This window comes from Budorcas taxicolor, chromosome 13 (assembly GCF_023091745.1).
Source record: "Budorcas taxicolor isolate Tak-1 chromosome 13, Takin1.1, whole genome shotgun sequence".
Lineage (NCBI taxonomy): Eukaryota > Metazoa > Chordata > Mammalia > Artiodactyla > Bovidae > Budorcas > Budorcas taxicolor.
In genome coordinates this window covers 79,434,222-79,449,856 of record NC_068922.1, presented here as the reverse complement: position 1 = coordinate 79,449,856, position 15,635 = coordinate 79,434,222, and the positions used below count along the sequence as shown (strand labels likewise).

The window sequence follows — 15,635 nt, the reverse complement described above, 5'->3', positions numbered from 1 at the left end:
TGTTTCTAGACCCTATCGTAAACCTAAGAGTTGATGTGTTGGTGGGAGCAGCTGAAAGTTCAAGATGTTGTGATTCTTTTTTTTCTTCTTCTTAATCCCCCCTTTTGTATATGTGATATTAAGCAGACGATGAAGCGTTCCTCTTGAAGATTTAACAAGCAAGGAGAAAGACCCATATTTCTGGGTGAGACGTCTTTGCCCCTCTGTTTGGAAGAGTGGATTGTGGCTCTTCTCAAGTCTGTCTCTTGGTAATTGCACCTGAGTTTAGGACTCCCCACCCCCACAAATTTTTTTGTTTTGTTTTGCCAAGTTGTGCCTTTCCTTCGGGAATTGTAAGTGAACACAATGATAGTACCTGTTTACACTGTGAAGCGGATATTGTTACAGAAGATAGACCAGAGGCTTTCTCACTTGTTAAGCTTAATAATGCCTTGTGAATGTATGATCTACGGAGAAACCCCTGTAGTTTTTACCTGCTGATGCTGTCTGTCTGTTGGAGAATAAATTTTGAATGGTTCTTTTTTTTTTCACCACCAGGCGTGTATGTAAATTTTTCTGTTAGTTTCTGCTCCACACCTGAGAGTCCTTTCCTAACAATCATTTCCAGCTGCCTTGGGAGAAACTCCACCCAACTAAGTAGGATAGGGGCTTCCGCGATGTCTCAGTGGTAAAGAATCTGCCTGCAGCGCAGGAGACACGCTGGGTCACGAAGATCCCCTGGAGGAGGGCATGGCGACCCACTCCAGTATTCTTGCCTGGAGAACCCCAGGGGCAGAGGAGCCTGGCGGGCTGCCGTCCATGGGGTCGCAGAGAGGTGGCACGCCTGAAGTGACTTGAGCACACAGCACAGATAGGCTGCTTCCAGCTTTTTGAACCAAACAAGCAAAACGAGGTGGCTGGTGTGTTGGACGCTTACTATGTCCCAGATGAGATGGGCATAAGAATTGGTCCCAACTCTGGATCACAGGATTCTCTTGGTTCAGGCTGTTGAGACTGAGGAAGGCAGGCACGTTGGGCCAAAGCCACGTGCGGCGGGCGCCTCCTTCGCCTTCCAGACAGTGGTTCTTGGCAGTTCGTAACCCAGGGAGCACGCGTGCAACAGCATGCTTCATCATTCTCCAGTAATGTACAAAGAAAGCAGGCCAGTGCGGGCAATTTCTAAGGTGGGTTTTCTGTGTGTCTTCAAATACGGACACACAGCAACAGTATTTCAGTGGAGTTGCAGTTTCCTTGGTTCCAGCGAGTACATTTTATCCCCCTCCCCACAACCACCTTCGTCAGGTTACCCCAGGGCATTTGAACGCTTGTGGCTGGAAGTTACAAAATGGCAGAACCTTGGTTGTAGGCTCTTTCCTGGGTTTGGGAGAAGCCTATTTTGAATCCATCAAAGAGGTATATTTGGCTAAGTTTGTGATTCTGACCTTGTTTTTTTTTTTTAATCTATTGTGAACCATGTTTAAAGCCTTTATTGAGTCTGTTACAATATTGCTTGTGTTTTATGTTTTGTGTTTTTTTACCACAAGGCATGTGGGGTCTTAGCTCCCCAATCAGGGATCGAACGTGTCCCCCCTGCATTGGAAAGTACAGTGCTAACCACTGGACCACCAGGCAGTCCCCGACTCTGTCTCCGATGAAGATCTAAACACCGTAGTGGCTAATTCATGACTTCACTTTCTTCTCCCCTCGGCCCCATCTATTTTATAGATTCGGTAACCATGGTCATTTAAAGGGGCACTTTTTCTGGTGGAGAAAGCTTATGCTTCTTGTGGCATAATCATTCTCTGTCCTGGAAACTCCCTCAGTTCTGTTTCCTTGTTTACAAACAAAATCGTTAACGACTACAAGAAATGTGCAATTCTCTTCACAGAAAGTGAGTTGTTAGCTTTCAGAGCTATTAACATCTCCTAATATGCTGGGAGAAGCAACTCCTTTTGGTCTAGGGATCCTGCTTTGGTCCTGGTATCCATGAAAATTCAGATTTCCCCCTAAATAAAAAAAAAAATAGCAAAAACCCCCAGGTCCTTACTACTTTGCTGTGATTCAACTATTTCTAAATAATGAAAATGGAGCATTAGCTAAACATGGCCAAAACAAGGAGAAGGAAGCAAATTTGCGTCTCAGAAGTGGATGCTGCAATTGAGGTATTAAGGGTAAGACCTCACAAATGTCTTTAAAAGAAGCATCAAACTGTGCATTTGAAAGTCTTAAATTTTTTTTTTTTATTTTTGTTTGTGCTGGGTGTGTGCCGCTCACAGGCTTTCGCTGGCTGTGGCAAGTCGGGCTGCTGTAGCTGCGGTGTGTGGTCTCCTGGTTGTGGCGGCTTCTCTTGGGGAGCCTGGGCTCTGGGGCTCCTGACCTTTAGTAGCTGCAGCGCCTCAGGCTTAGTTGCCCAGAGGCACGTGGAGTCTTCGCAAGCTAGAGCCAGGGACTGAACCAGTGACCCTGACTTCCAAAGCAGATTCTTAACCCTAAAGTCTAAATGTTTGAAAGTGACTTTTCTGGGAGAAGGAACTTCCCAGACGATTTGTATTTCTTCCCTTCTTGTCCCCCTCTTCCGTCATTTCCATCCTCCAGCCCTTGTAAGTTCAGTTCAGTTGCTCAGTCGTGTCCAGCTCTTTGTGACTCCGTGAATCACAGCACGCCAAGCCTCCTTGTCCATGACCAACTGCCGGAGTTCACCCAAACTCAACGTGTATCGAGTCGGTGATGCCATCCAGCCATCTCATCCTCTGTCGTCCCCTTCTCCTCCTGCCCCCAACCTCTCCCAGCATCAGAGTCTTTTCCAATGAGTCAACTCTTCGCATGAGGTGGCCAAAGTACTGGAGTTTGAGCTTTAGCCTCAGTCCTTCCAAAGAAATCCCAGGGCTGATCTTCAGAATGGACTGGTTGGATCTCCTTGCAGTGCAAGGGACTCTGAAGGGTCTTCTCCAACACCACAGTTCAAAAGCATCAATTCTTCGGTGCTCAGCTTTCTTCACAGTCCACCTCTCACATCCATACATGACTACTGGAAAAACCATAGCCTTGACTAGACCTTTGTTGGCAAAGTAATTGGTTTTGAATATGCTATCTAGGTTGGTCATAACTTTAATTCCAAGGAGTAAACGTCTTTTAATTTCCTGGCTGCAATCACCATCTGCAGTGATTTTGGAGCCCAAGAAAATAAAGTCTGACACTGTTTCCACTGTTTCCCCGTCTATTTGCCATGAAGTGATGGGACCAGGTGCCGTGATCTTCGTTTTCTGAATGTTGAGCTTTAAGCCAACTTTTTCACTCCCCTCTTTCACTTTCATCAAAAGGCTAACCCTTTGTAAACCATCTGTTAATTCAGGTGTTGTGTTGTTGTGTCTGACTGTTTGTGACCCCATGGACTGGCTCGCCAAGCTCCTCTGTCGATGGAATTCTCCAGGCAAGAATACTGGAGTGGGTTGCCATTTCCTTCTCCAAGGGATCTTCCCGACCCAGGGATCGAACCTGTGTTTTTTACGTCTCCAGCACTGACAGGCAGGTTCTTTATCATCTGAGCCACCAGGGAAGCCCATTAATTCAGGGAAAGAGGTAAAGTGGAAGAAATACCCGTGTTCTAAAGGCTTGGGACAAAGGATGCAGAGGCTTATTTTATGCTGAAGGGATAATTGTTGGTCCTTAAAAGCACTGAAACGACCTGTATCATCGCGTGGTTCTTGCTTTTTCCTGCTTAACTATTTACTTCACCTGAACCAGCTTTTTGTTTTGTTTTGCTTTTTAATGCTTGCTGGCTATCTTGATGGCTTTCAGGCCATCCTGGTGGGAGAAATCGTTTTCACTGGCCTTCCTAAATATCCTGAGTTTCTTGTGTTGGAGGCTGATTCTGTCTTCACTTTCTTGTGTGGTGAAGACCCCAGGGGACCCAGGACAGGAACTTATAATGAAATTTAGGATTGCTCATCTTTGGGATTCCATATAGCAGGAAATTGTTCTTAAAAATGGGGAAATAGAAGAGAATTGCTTACAGTTGCCAACTTTTTATCAAGTAAGAATGATAAAAGCCCCTCTTTTTGTGCTTCGCTGTTGTATTATCTACATAGCGTTTTGCACTCTGAAATGCTGGCTTGTTTATCCTATCCTTTTAAAGTATAACCTTTTGGAACGGGAAAATCAAGACTCCTACAAATGTAAAATGAACATGTATCCAAGATTGTATCAACAGTTACAACTGATTGAAAGGAGAATTGAAAAAACTCCTCAATTTCAGGTGATCAGGAAGATTGAAGTAAACTGACGTGAAAAAGGAGCCAACCTTCACAGGGCTAGAATCAACTGCATTCCACTGGGCAAGGGTCATTTGCATCTCTACCAAGGAGAATCATTTGTGTTAACTACAGTATTCTGTTGCAAAGTAGCTCAGTGACAATGAAAGAGGCAGGCAACCTGGAAGGCCTGCTAGACGGGTCTTCTGGTCATCTTGTTGATTTCGGTCTTGCCTTAGATCTAGGTACCAGCACAGACCTCAGCTCTGGGCAGCGGGTATCCCCAGTGCCTGGAACATTGTAGGTGCTAGGTGAAGATGGCTTGAATGAATGAACGTTCAGTGGTGTTTTCCTTAAACTCCCCAATGTCTGTCTGTCTGGAGATAAAAACAGTACCATACAAACTAATATAATTAGATCCTAACTAGATATAGTTGCTTATGGAAAGCACTTAGAGTTCTTTTCCCAAAAAAGGGGAACCGGGAAGATGAGATCAGTGTTAGAGATGGGGTCTTACTAGATTAGCACCATATTTCTAGCCCAGTGGGGCTCAAGTAGGGACACTTTTACCCTTGGGACATTTCGCCATGTCTGAAGACGTCAGTGGAGGTCACAGCCTGGGAGAAAGGGGTGAGCTGCTCCTGGCACGTCATGGGTAGACACCAAGGTTGCTTCTGCATATCCTCCAGTGCACGGGGCAGCCCCCCACAATCTGGGAATAGCCCCAAAGTCAGTAGTACCCACGAGAAACTCAAAAGGACTACCTGGGGCATTCATCCACAGAGAAGATTGTAGGCACCAAAACATTAAAAAAAATTGGTTTGGCTGCCCTGAGTCTTGGTTGCAGTATCTAGTCGGGGCATGTGAACTCCCGGGTTACATCTAGTTTCCTGACCCTGCATTGGAGAGCAGGGTCTCGGCCACTGGACCGCCAGGGAAGCCCCTACCTAAAACAGTTTCATTAGGCCTTTGGTCCCCTTTTCCCTGCCTCGCTTTCACCCCTGCTAGTACCCTGCACTCTGCAAACAGCCTCAGCCAGCTTGGCGAGCTATGGAAATGAGGCTCCAGAGTAGGCTGGACTGAGTCTCAAAATAGATGATGGTCTGGGCCCAATATCTGTTGGTGAGGTTTGGTGACCTCTGTGGGCCTCTGGAAAGATGAGGCTGGACTAGGTCGGCTTGTCTGTCAAAGATCATTCTGTTCCAGGTGTCTAGGGGTCAGTGACTTCTTGTTGGATGGAGCCTGCTCCAGAGCCTGTTGGGTGGACAGGGCTGTCAAAGGCCGTGAAAGGGGCTCCTCAGAAAGCAGGACCCTAAGGTAGCTGTTTCTAGGGCCACCAGGAGAAGGCAGGGCCGAGCCGGGAAGAGGGCTTCGGATGCCCTCCCCCCAGCCCCACCCCATCACTGCCCCACTCTGCTGCTCTCCTGGAGCCTGGCACTGTTCCCGCCAGCCCCACAGGCCCTCTGCTATCTCACACAAGTCTCTGGATCTTTCTCACCAAGAGATAAAAGGCTTTTAAGTGCCTCCCTTCCTCAGGGATTGCCTTCCTGGAAGGGAGTCATCTTTGTCTTCTGCAGTGATTATAAAATCACACGAAGAAATTTGGAAAATGCAAAGGCAATTAAAAAGTGCCTCCCTTTCCCTATGAAAATATTCTTACCTTTGGAGATTAGGAGGGGCTCTTGGTCTTTTCAAAATTCATTTAAAGAAAAACTTAAAAAGTGATACCTGTTGACTAGAGAAAAAGCAGAAAGTAGAGACGAGGAGAAAATTTCAGATCCATTTAGATGTACCACAATCATGCAAAATGTTAATGAGGAAAACTGCTGGGTTTGGGATCAGGGTGGATATGGAGTGGGTATATGGAGCTCTCTGTACCAACCACTACAGAAATAATTATTAATTATAGTTCAAATATCTACCGAGAACGTTGTCCGGACACCACCATTTGATAACACTGTGATAGTATTTTTTATTTTTTACTATTTAAAAAAAAAGAATCCTGTTTTATTTTCTTTGTGCCGAGTCGTCGTTGCTGCAAGGCCTTTTCTCTAGTTGTGGCGACCAGGGGCTACTCCAGCTGCGCTCGGGCTTCTCACTGTGATGGCCTCTCATTGCAGAGCCTGGGCTCGGGCACGTGGGCTCAGCAGCTGGGCATCTGGGCTCAAGAGCACAGGCTCAGCAGTTGTGGCGCGTGGGCTTAGTTGCTGCTTAGAATGTGGGATCTTCCGAGACCAGGGATCAAACCCATGTCTCTTGGATTGGCAGGCAGATTCCTTACCACTGAGCCACCAGAGAAGCCTTGTTGTTTCTTTAATTAGTAATGGAGGAGGAGGAGAAATTATAATCACTAACCTTGGTGACGATTTACTATGTGACATGCATTGCCTGTTTTTACATTTTGCTATTACTGCTCTGAATTCTTGCAAGAATCCTGAGCTGCCCACAATTTTCCCTGTATCTACGCAGCTTTCAAATTGCTTTGTGTACACAATTGGTTCATTTAATCCTTCCAACAATCCTGTGAGGCATGTGTGTGCGTGTGCGTGTGTGTGTATGTGTTGCTCAGTTGTGTCCGATTCTTTGTGACCCCTGCCAGGTGCTCTGCCCATGGGATTCTCCAGGCAAGAATACTGGCATGGGTAGCCATTCCCTTCTCCAGGGGATCTTCCTGATGCAGGGATCCTTTACCATCTGAGCTACCAGGGAAGCCCCCCATTTTACAGATGAGGAAACTGAAGCCCAACTGTTTGAAAGTCGCCTCTGGTTCTACAGTTGTGAGGTGCTGAAGCGATACAGGATCTCAGATGAGGGGCCACTATTATTACTCTACTCTAGACAGTGAGGGCACAGCCTGGTGAGTGAGGGAGGCCAGAGGGAGCTGGAAGGTGCTTGAGATCAGGATTCGTAGTTGCCTGGAAATGTCAGGATCACTGGTTCCACTGGTCACTGGAGGGCATTTTTCCTTCCTTCTGGAGCACAGAAGACCAGGCCTGAGAGCCCAGTCTTGTTCCTTTCTAACCACATTGCTTTGTGCAGGCCACTCTGAGTTTCTTGTTTCCTCACCTGTGAAGTGGGTGTGATCATTTAGACTCAGCTGGCAGGGCTGCTTGGAGGATGAAATATGGGATTCCACGGTGTTTTAGGTGCTTGATGAAAACAAGAGCTCGTGTTTATCGGCTCCCAGCTGTGTGGGGCCCTTGGATTAAAGGGCCATGATCTCTTTGGTCTTCTCTGCCCCCATCATGTGTGGTGGTGGAGTGGAGAAGAGGGCCTGAGGTGGGTGGGGTTTGAGAGGGGACCTCTGGGAAGCAGGTGGGAGAGGGTGGGGCCCCCTCTGATGCCATAATTGGTGGGTCAGGGTGTTTACATTGCCTCCACTCAATAAACCTTTCCTGAGAGTTGACTGCGTCATGCTGTGTGCCTGGCACCGTCCTGCATACAGAGAGAAAATCCAACGCAAAGCAGGTCAGGTCTGTTAGCCAAAGAATGCCGTTTCCCCTTCAAAGGTGCAATACAGCAATCTAGCGACATGCTTTTCTTGAGGAACTTCATCGGGACATGAGATAAGTCACACTTCTTGGTTTGGTATCCGCCTTCCTTCACTCAGGGCCCAGGACACAGAGACTTGGTGGCTGCACCCTTATTCACAGCAAATGAAGTAAAAGACACCCACACCCCACATCAAATGTGTTAGGTGTAACTACGTAACAATTCCCTTTAGTTGCAGTAGGTTAGTTAACATGGTGTCACAGTTTGGGGTTCATTACACTTGGATTCATTACACATTGATTTCATTACACATGGATTTTTAACTTCCCTCCCTCCTTCCTACACCACGGTTCGTTTTCTTTCTGTTCTTAAATTTTTATCAGGGTCCTTGGAGAGTGAGTGGATCCTGGACACTGTGGGAGAGGAGGTAGGTGTGGACGCAGGTCTGGGCGACGGAGTCAGTGTGTGTGTCTCAGTGTGGGTGAATGTGTCTGTGTGACAGCACGCGTGTCAGCCCCAGAGGCGGGTGAGGGGTGAGTGTGAGATGGAGGGTGTGCACGTGTGTGAGTGCACACTGTGATGGGGAATTTCAGGGTCCAGGTGGGAGAGTGGGGGGCCAGTGATGGTGAAGGATGGTGGCTGAGGGAGTCTGGAGAGCAGTGAGGCAGTGTGTCCCTGTGATTGTGATTCCTGGGGGCACACGTGTGTGAGGTCCAGGGTGGACAGTGGGTGTGAGTGTGGCAGGGTGTGTGCTTGTGCGGGTGAGCATGAGTGACTGAATGTCAGATGCTGGTAGGGAGGGAGCGGGTGAGAATGTTTGTGTGTGTGTGGCTCGCGTGTGAGTGTGCAAGAATGAGCCCGTGAGAGGATGGATGCAGTGTGAGCTTGGCGTGTGCGCACAGGCGGGCATGTGCGGGCTAAAGCGGCGTCCGCGGGGCCGGGGGCGGCCGGGCGCGCGCACGCGGGGCGTGGGCGGGGGGCGCGCGGCCGGGTGGGCGCTCGTGGGGGGCGCGCGGCGCGGGCCGGGGGCGGGGCCTCTGCGGCGGCCGCGCGCGGACCCTGCGGGCCGCCCCGCGTGGCAGGCGCGGCGCGGCGCGGGCGGGCGGCGCGCGGAGCTCGGGCCCATGGTGCGCCCGTGTCCGTCGGTCGGGCCGCGCGGGCGGCTCCGCGCGTGGCCCGGCGCTCGCGAGCTCGCCCCGTCGCTGCGGGCCCGGCCCGCCCGCTGCCGCCGCCTCCTCCCCCGGGGCGGCGCGGCGCCGGCGGGCGGTGGCGCGGAGGCCGGACCGGGCGGCGGCCCAGGCTGCGCTGGGGGCGCGGCGGTCAAGGCGGGCGACATGACGGACAACATCCCGCTGCAGCCGGTGCGCCAGAAGAAGCGGATGGACAGCAGGCCCCGCGCCGGGTGAGCGGGGCCCGGGCCGGCCGCCCTCCTTTGTCGGCGCCGGGCGGGGCGGGCCGGGCCGGGCCTGACAGGTCGGCCGGCGCCATGAGCCGGCGGCCGGGCCCGGGCGGGGCGGGCGGGCAGCGGTCCGGCTCAGCCCGGCCCGGCACCGCGGCGCGATCGCGCCCCTTTCGGGCCCGAGCGCCCGGCTGCCGGGCACCTCTGCCCGCCTTGCTTTAGGCACCGCGGGAGGCCGGGCCCGCCCGGCGCTGTGGAACCGGGGTCAGCCTCGCCTTCTATCCATTTTATTGTTTCCTCATTACGCCTGGTCTTCGTAATTCCGATTTGGTCAATATCGAGCCTCGCTCTTGGCCTGGAACCGCTCTCGGGAGCCGGGAAATTCTCGGCTGGCATTGCCCCCGCCGCGGAGTCCCCGCCCGGCCCCGGCTGGACCGCGGGAGGGCGAGAGGAGCTCCTGCTGGTCGCCTGCACCCCCTCCCCCGGTCCCCACAATTTGAGGAAGGAGCCTCCCGGGTCAGGGGCGGCGGCTGCCACCTGCCACCCTTTCGCAGAGGCAGGCCCCTGGGCCGCCTCGTGAGGGTTGCACTCACTCGGAAAGAGGAGGCGCGGGTGTTTTGCGCCCTGACTAGGAGGAGGGCGCTGACCTGTTGAGGTTTTAAGGGGCTGTGGCATCACCGGGGCAGAGTTAACCTGGGGGTGTGGGGTCGTGGGGAGGCGAGCTGGTTAAAATGCCGATTCCTGGCCCCGCCCGGGCCCGCCGGTGACTGCTTGGGGTGGGACCTGGAAGCGTGCATTTCCCAAGGCTGCCCAGGTGGGGCTGCGGTCGCCGGAGAAGGCAGCTGGGCGGGGCCGGGCCCCGCGGGCCGCCCTTCGCTTTGGCGTCCGGTTCTCCCCGCTCACTTCCCGGTGGCGGCCGCTTTGGGCGGTGTCGGTTGCTTGATGCAGGGGCGTGGGCCGGATGAACCCCTAGGGTGACTTCACCAGGTGTCCGTGGAATTTGTTGAAAAGTGGGGGAAGGGATGATGCCAGCTGCCATTTTGTGGGGTCTTTGTCCCTAGTCTTCCTTAAACCTTCCGGGGAGGAGGCCCCATTGGTAGAAGACAGAGGCCCAGCGGGGTCAGGGACCACTGCGAAGATGCTGCAGAACGCAGACTGAACTCAAGATCTCTGAGCCAGAGGTGCATTGCCCTCCACGGCTTTCTTCACTTTTGGCCTACGTTTTAATCCCGACCTCTCAAAGCTAAAGAAGGGTGACAGCTTGAGCCCTATGCCTGGAGGAGGGCCTGCATATAATAAACATCCTCAGTGAATGTTTTAATGAGTTAATAAGATCAGTGGACTCAGGACTCTTGTTATTAATTCATGCCACAGTTATAAAAATGCATACTGTGTGTGGAGGCTGTGCGGGGAGATGGGTGCAAAGCTGAATTAAGCCCTGACCACAGCTGTGGGCCTCCTGACGCTGCTTGTACATTGGAATCGCCCTGGAAGCTTTAACAATGACCATTCCTGCCACCTTTTTGACCTTTGAAATAAAAATCTGGAGTTGGACCTGGCTATCTTTATCTGTCTTATCTACCTTATTTTTTCGTGGCTCCCCAGATGATCTTAATGTGTCGGCATAGTTGAGAACCTCCCATTCAGTACAAGAGAGAAAAATGCAAATAATTATTTAAAAGTGATGATTACCATGAGAGAAATACGCATCCCTAGCATAGGGGCCCAGACGGACTGGTGCCAACAGTTGGGAAAAAAAGGTTTCTGTTTAGTATTGGAGTGGAGGATAGCTTCTCCTTTAGAATTTGCCACCTGGGAACTAATTTATTTCCTCAACAGTGACATGGATTCAAATTCAAGTCAGGTCTCTGGAATTCCAGGTGTTTGCATATATGTTCTTGTATTTAATCTGCATTTTTAGGAATAGCCTTGTCAAGTTGGGGATCTTGGTATCTGGAAACACTTTTGGAAAGCCTTGTAATTTAAGGGTGGGAGGTGAGGTAAAGAAATAAGAAACAAACATATTTGTGATGGTCAGACTCTTTGCTGGACACTTGAGATAAATGCATACAATTGCTCAGTTGTGTCTGAGTCTTTGCAACCCCCTGCCAGGCTTCTCTGTCCATGGAATTTTCTGGGCAAGAACACTGGAGTGGGTTGCCATTTCTTGCTCCTGGGAATCTTCCCAATCCAGGGATCAAACCTGAGTCTGCTGCGTCTCCTGCATTGGCAGGTGGATTCTTACCACCGTGCCGCCTGGGCTGTGTTTAAATCCTCATAACCACTGTGTGAATTTTTGGAGTTAGTTTCTTCATTTTATAGCTGGGGAAACTAAGGTTCAGTGATGCTAGATAATTTGTTGGAGGTCATAGGGATAGTCAGTGTGGGGGGATGGATTTGAACTTGATCAACTCTATTTATCTAATGGCTCTAAGCTGTAGGGTGGTTGGAGGATTTTGTGGTTAAAGAAACCAAAAACCTAGGTGCTACAGGCCCCAGGAGACAGAGTATAATTAGTGCTGGGATCACTCAGCATTTGCCAAGACATGCAGTTTATTTGCTGGAGGAATCCCGTAGCCCCAGAGCTCTCTGTCTTCAGAAAGTTGCTACATCCTGATGTTGAGAAAACTATTGCAGCGGCTTTGTTAGGACAGAAGCACTTGCCTCACATCGCTGGAAACCTTTTTTCTGACATCATGTGCTTTGCTTCTGGCCAAATGAAATTCCCTCCTGGTGAAACACAAGAGACGGGTCAGGAGCATGGGCGCAGGATTGGGGAACTGGGTGCAGGCCTGGGTTTTGCCGCTCACTAGCTGGGTGACTCGGGGGACATTACTTAACCTCTCTGGGTTTTAGTTTTTTACCTGTAAAGTGGGACTAACAGTAATTCTGTGTGCGTGCTTGTGTGCCCAGTCGCTCAGTCATGGCCGGCTCTTTGCACCCTCGTGGACTGTAGCCCTCCAGGCTTCTCTGTCCATGGGATTCTCCAGGCAAGAACACTGGAGTGGGTTGCCATGCCCTCCTCCAGGGGATCTTCCCAACCCAGGCGTTGAACCCAGGTGTCCAGCATTGCAGGTGGATTCTTTACCATCTGAGCCACCAGGGAACCCCATAATTATGTGTATCTCCTAGGACTGTTTATTTTGAGACTTAATCCATCATAAGTTTGGAACACTAAGCACTCAATACGTCTTAGACGTTTGCTAGGCCAAATAGTGATAATTAGATTTTTGTGTGAGGTTTGCCTTTGGTAATTTCCGGAACGCTCCTTTGAGAAGAAGGACTTTTGATGGTGGAAAGTTGAGAAATATAGACTTCATTGCTCTCTCCTGATCAAATCCAGGAAATGATTAACCACATAAATGAGTCCAGCCAGATAAGTAGGTGCCCTGGTGTGATAGGTAGAGAGCAGTTTGGGCAGAACTGAGACTGCCTTTCCTGAGTAATGATTAGGGATCTCGTGGACAAACTGGACAGGATGCTTTGATTTTTCGATTTATTTGGACTTGAGGAACAAGGAAATTTTGGAAGTGAACTGAGTTAAGAAACAGCTGAGTATTTAGGTACACAGTTTCCTTCAGCTTTTTTTGGGGGGCAAACAACTTTATTGGGGTTTGGGGCCTCCTGGTGGCTCAGATGGTAAAGAAACCGCCTGCAACGCAGGAGTGCTGTGCTCTCTGCGTAGTTGTTCAGTCTCTCCGACTCTGTGACCCCGTGGACTGTAGCCCGCCAGGCTTCTCTGTCCATGGGATTCTCCAGGCAAGAATACTGGAGTGGGTTGCCATGCCTTCCTCCAGGGGATCTTCCCAAGCCAGGGATCGAATCCAGGTCTCCCGAGTTGCAGGCGGATTCTTGACTGTCTGAGCGGCCAGGCAATACAGGAGACCCGGGTTCAATCCCTGGGTCGGGAAGATCCCCTGGAGAAGGAAATGACAACCCAGTTCAATATTCCTGCCTGGAGAATCCCATGGACAGAAGGGGCTACAGTCCACGTGGATACAGTCCTCGGGGTCACAGAGTGCAAAGGGGCTGAGCAGCGGACACTTGGGTTACTTTATGTCGCATAAAACGCACCCATAATTAAGGTACAGTGCATTGATTTTTGAAAAATTAAATTTAGAGTTTCTGTAGTTCCTCACAATCCAGTTTTTGACCGTCTCCATCTCCCCCGGAAGTTCCCTCGTGCCCTAATCCCAGGCTGATCTCTGTCTCCATAGGTTTGCCCTTTCTGGGAGTTTCGTATAAATGGAGTCATAATCTGTGTTGCCTTTGTATCTGCTTGTTTTGGTGATTTAACAGAATGGGTTTTTAACTTTAATTTTTAATACAGTTTTTAGAGGTTACTGTCCATTTATGTGCTAAGTCACTTCCTGGTTGTGTCTGACTCTTTTTTGCAACCCTGTGGACTATAGCCCACCAGGCTCCATGGGGTTCTCCAGGCAAGAACACTGGAGTGTGCTGCCATGCCCTCCTCCGGGGGATCTTCCCAACCCAGGGATCGACCCCAAGGATCTTACATCTCGCGCATTGGCAGGCGAGTTCTTTACTACTAGCGCCACCTGGAAAGCCCTGTGCCTTTAGAGTTACTGCAGAATACTGACTGTGTGTTGTGATACATCCTTGAGCCTGTCCTACACTCAGCGGTTTGTATTTTTCCCTCCACAACCCCCTCCCAACTGGTAACCACCTGTTCGTTCTCTGTAAGCCTGCTTCTCTTCTGTGCGCACAGTGAGTTTGTTTCTGTTTTAGCTTTTTGTTTTATATTGGAGTCCAGCCGATTATCAATGTCCTGTTGGTTTCAGGTGGACAGCAAACGGATTCAGTTTTGCATGTCCATGTATCCTTTTCAAATTCTTTTCCCAAATAGGTTGTAACAGAATGTTTGAAAAAATTTATCGGCGGCAGTGGTTCTTAGCTGCGGTGCCCGGGCTGTTTGCTCGTCCTTGCCTCGTGTGGGGTCTTTCGTTGTGGTGTGATAACTCTTAGTTGCAGCGTGGGACCTAGTTCCCTGACCAGGGATCAAACCAGCATCGCCTGCATTGGATGAGTGGAGTCTTAGCCGCTGGGCCACCAGGGAAGTCCCGGTTACGGAATAGTGAGCAGAGTTGTTAATGCAGCGATTTTAAAGTTCCCTTTTATTGCTTAAAGATTTCCACCGTGTAGGTATGCCATACTTTATGTCTTCACCATGATGGACATTTGGGTTATGTCTCGTGTTTGGCTGTTGTAAACAGCATCACTAAGAACATTCAAGTCTTCGTGCAGACATGTGCTTTCGTTTCTCCTGCCCACGGTGAGTGTTTGAGACGGAGTGTGTCGGCCGTTCCTGGTTCTGCCGTCGTGGTCCTGTGGGCTCCCCTGTGTCGTCTCCCTCTGTCTTCCCGTTCGGAGTTGCGGTTGCTCAGAGTTTGCTCCTGGCCCTCTTTGCCTTTGGAAGTCTGGGTTGAGCTCGTCCGTGCTCATGGCTTTGTGTGTGCAGGCTCGGTCGCTTGGTCACCTCCAACTCTTTGCAACCCTTCCAACTGTAGCCTGTCTGTCTCCTCTGTCCGTGGGATTTCCCAGGCAAGAATACTGGAGTGGGTTGCCATTCCCTCCTCCAGGGGATCTTCCCGACCCAGGGACTGCACCCGAATCTCCTGCGTCTCCTGCATTACAGGCGGATTCTTTACCTGCTGAGCCATGGGGGAGCCCTTCCCTGGTGGCTTAGATGGTAAAGAATTGGCCTGCAATGCAGGAGACCCAGATTCAGTCCCTTGGTTGGGAAGATCCCCTGGAGAAGGGAATGGCTGCCCACTCTAGTATTCTTGCCTGGAGATTTCCATGGACAGAGGAGCCTGGCGGGCTGGAGTCAGTGGGGTCGAAAAGAGTCGGACACGACTGAGTGACTAACACCTTGAACCCATGGCTTCAGTGACCTTCAAATCCTTCTGCCGTCTTCCTGAGTCCTCCTCTCAGCCTGGCTCCCACTGTGAGCCTGGTCTTCCTCCAGTGTCCCCACGCACGGAAAATGGTGTGCCAGCTCTTCACGGCAAAACCCTGACACCCAGGATCTGGATGCGGCCTTCCCCTTCTCTTCCTTTGCTAATCCTGTCTCAGGACCCCCGCCTTTTGCAGCTGCCACCCGCTCATCCTGCTTGTCTTTGTCGTCATCATCAGTTGATACCCTTCATCCATGCTTTTGATTGTCCAGTGAGGTTTCCACCTCTCAGCCAGAACATGTGTGCTACGTCGATTCAGTTGTGCCCGACGCGCTGCGACCCTGTGACCTGTAGCCCTCCAGGCTCCTCTGTCCATGAGATTGACCAGGCAGAAATACTGGAGTGGGTTGCCATGCCCTCCTCCAAGGGATCTTCCTGACCCAGAGATCAAACCAGCATCTCCTGCACTGGCAGGCGGGCTCTTTACCACTGAGCCACCTGGGAAGCCCAGATATGGCCAGATGCTCTGATCATGGGCATGTTCTGCTCAAAGCCCTCCAGGGAACCATCTCACTAGGTGCTTTGGCCCTGCGCTGT

At 50.8% G+C, this 15,635-nt stretch overlaps 1 protein-coding gene across 2 annotated transcripts in view; it reads left to right on the top strand.

The window, feature by feature from the left end:
* Nucleotides 1-8,845: 8,845 nt before the first annotated feature.
* ATP9A (ATPase phospholipid transporting 9A (putative)) overlaps nucleotides 8,846-15,635 on the top strand; it is a 129,541-nt gene continuing 122,751 nt past the window's right edge. Inside the window, exon 1 of one of the 2 annotated variants that reach the window (XM_052650750.1) lies at nucleotides 8,846-9,123. In XM_052650750.1, the coding sequence (XP_052506710.1) occupies nucleotides 8,846-9,123 (278 nt within the window). The remainder of the gene's footprint in view (nucleotides 9,124-15,635) is intronic. The other variant, XM_052650751.1, reaches the window with a different exon arrangement.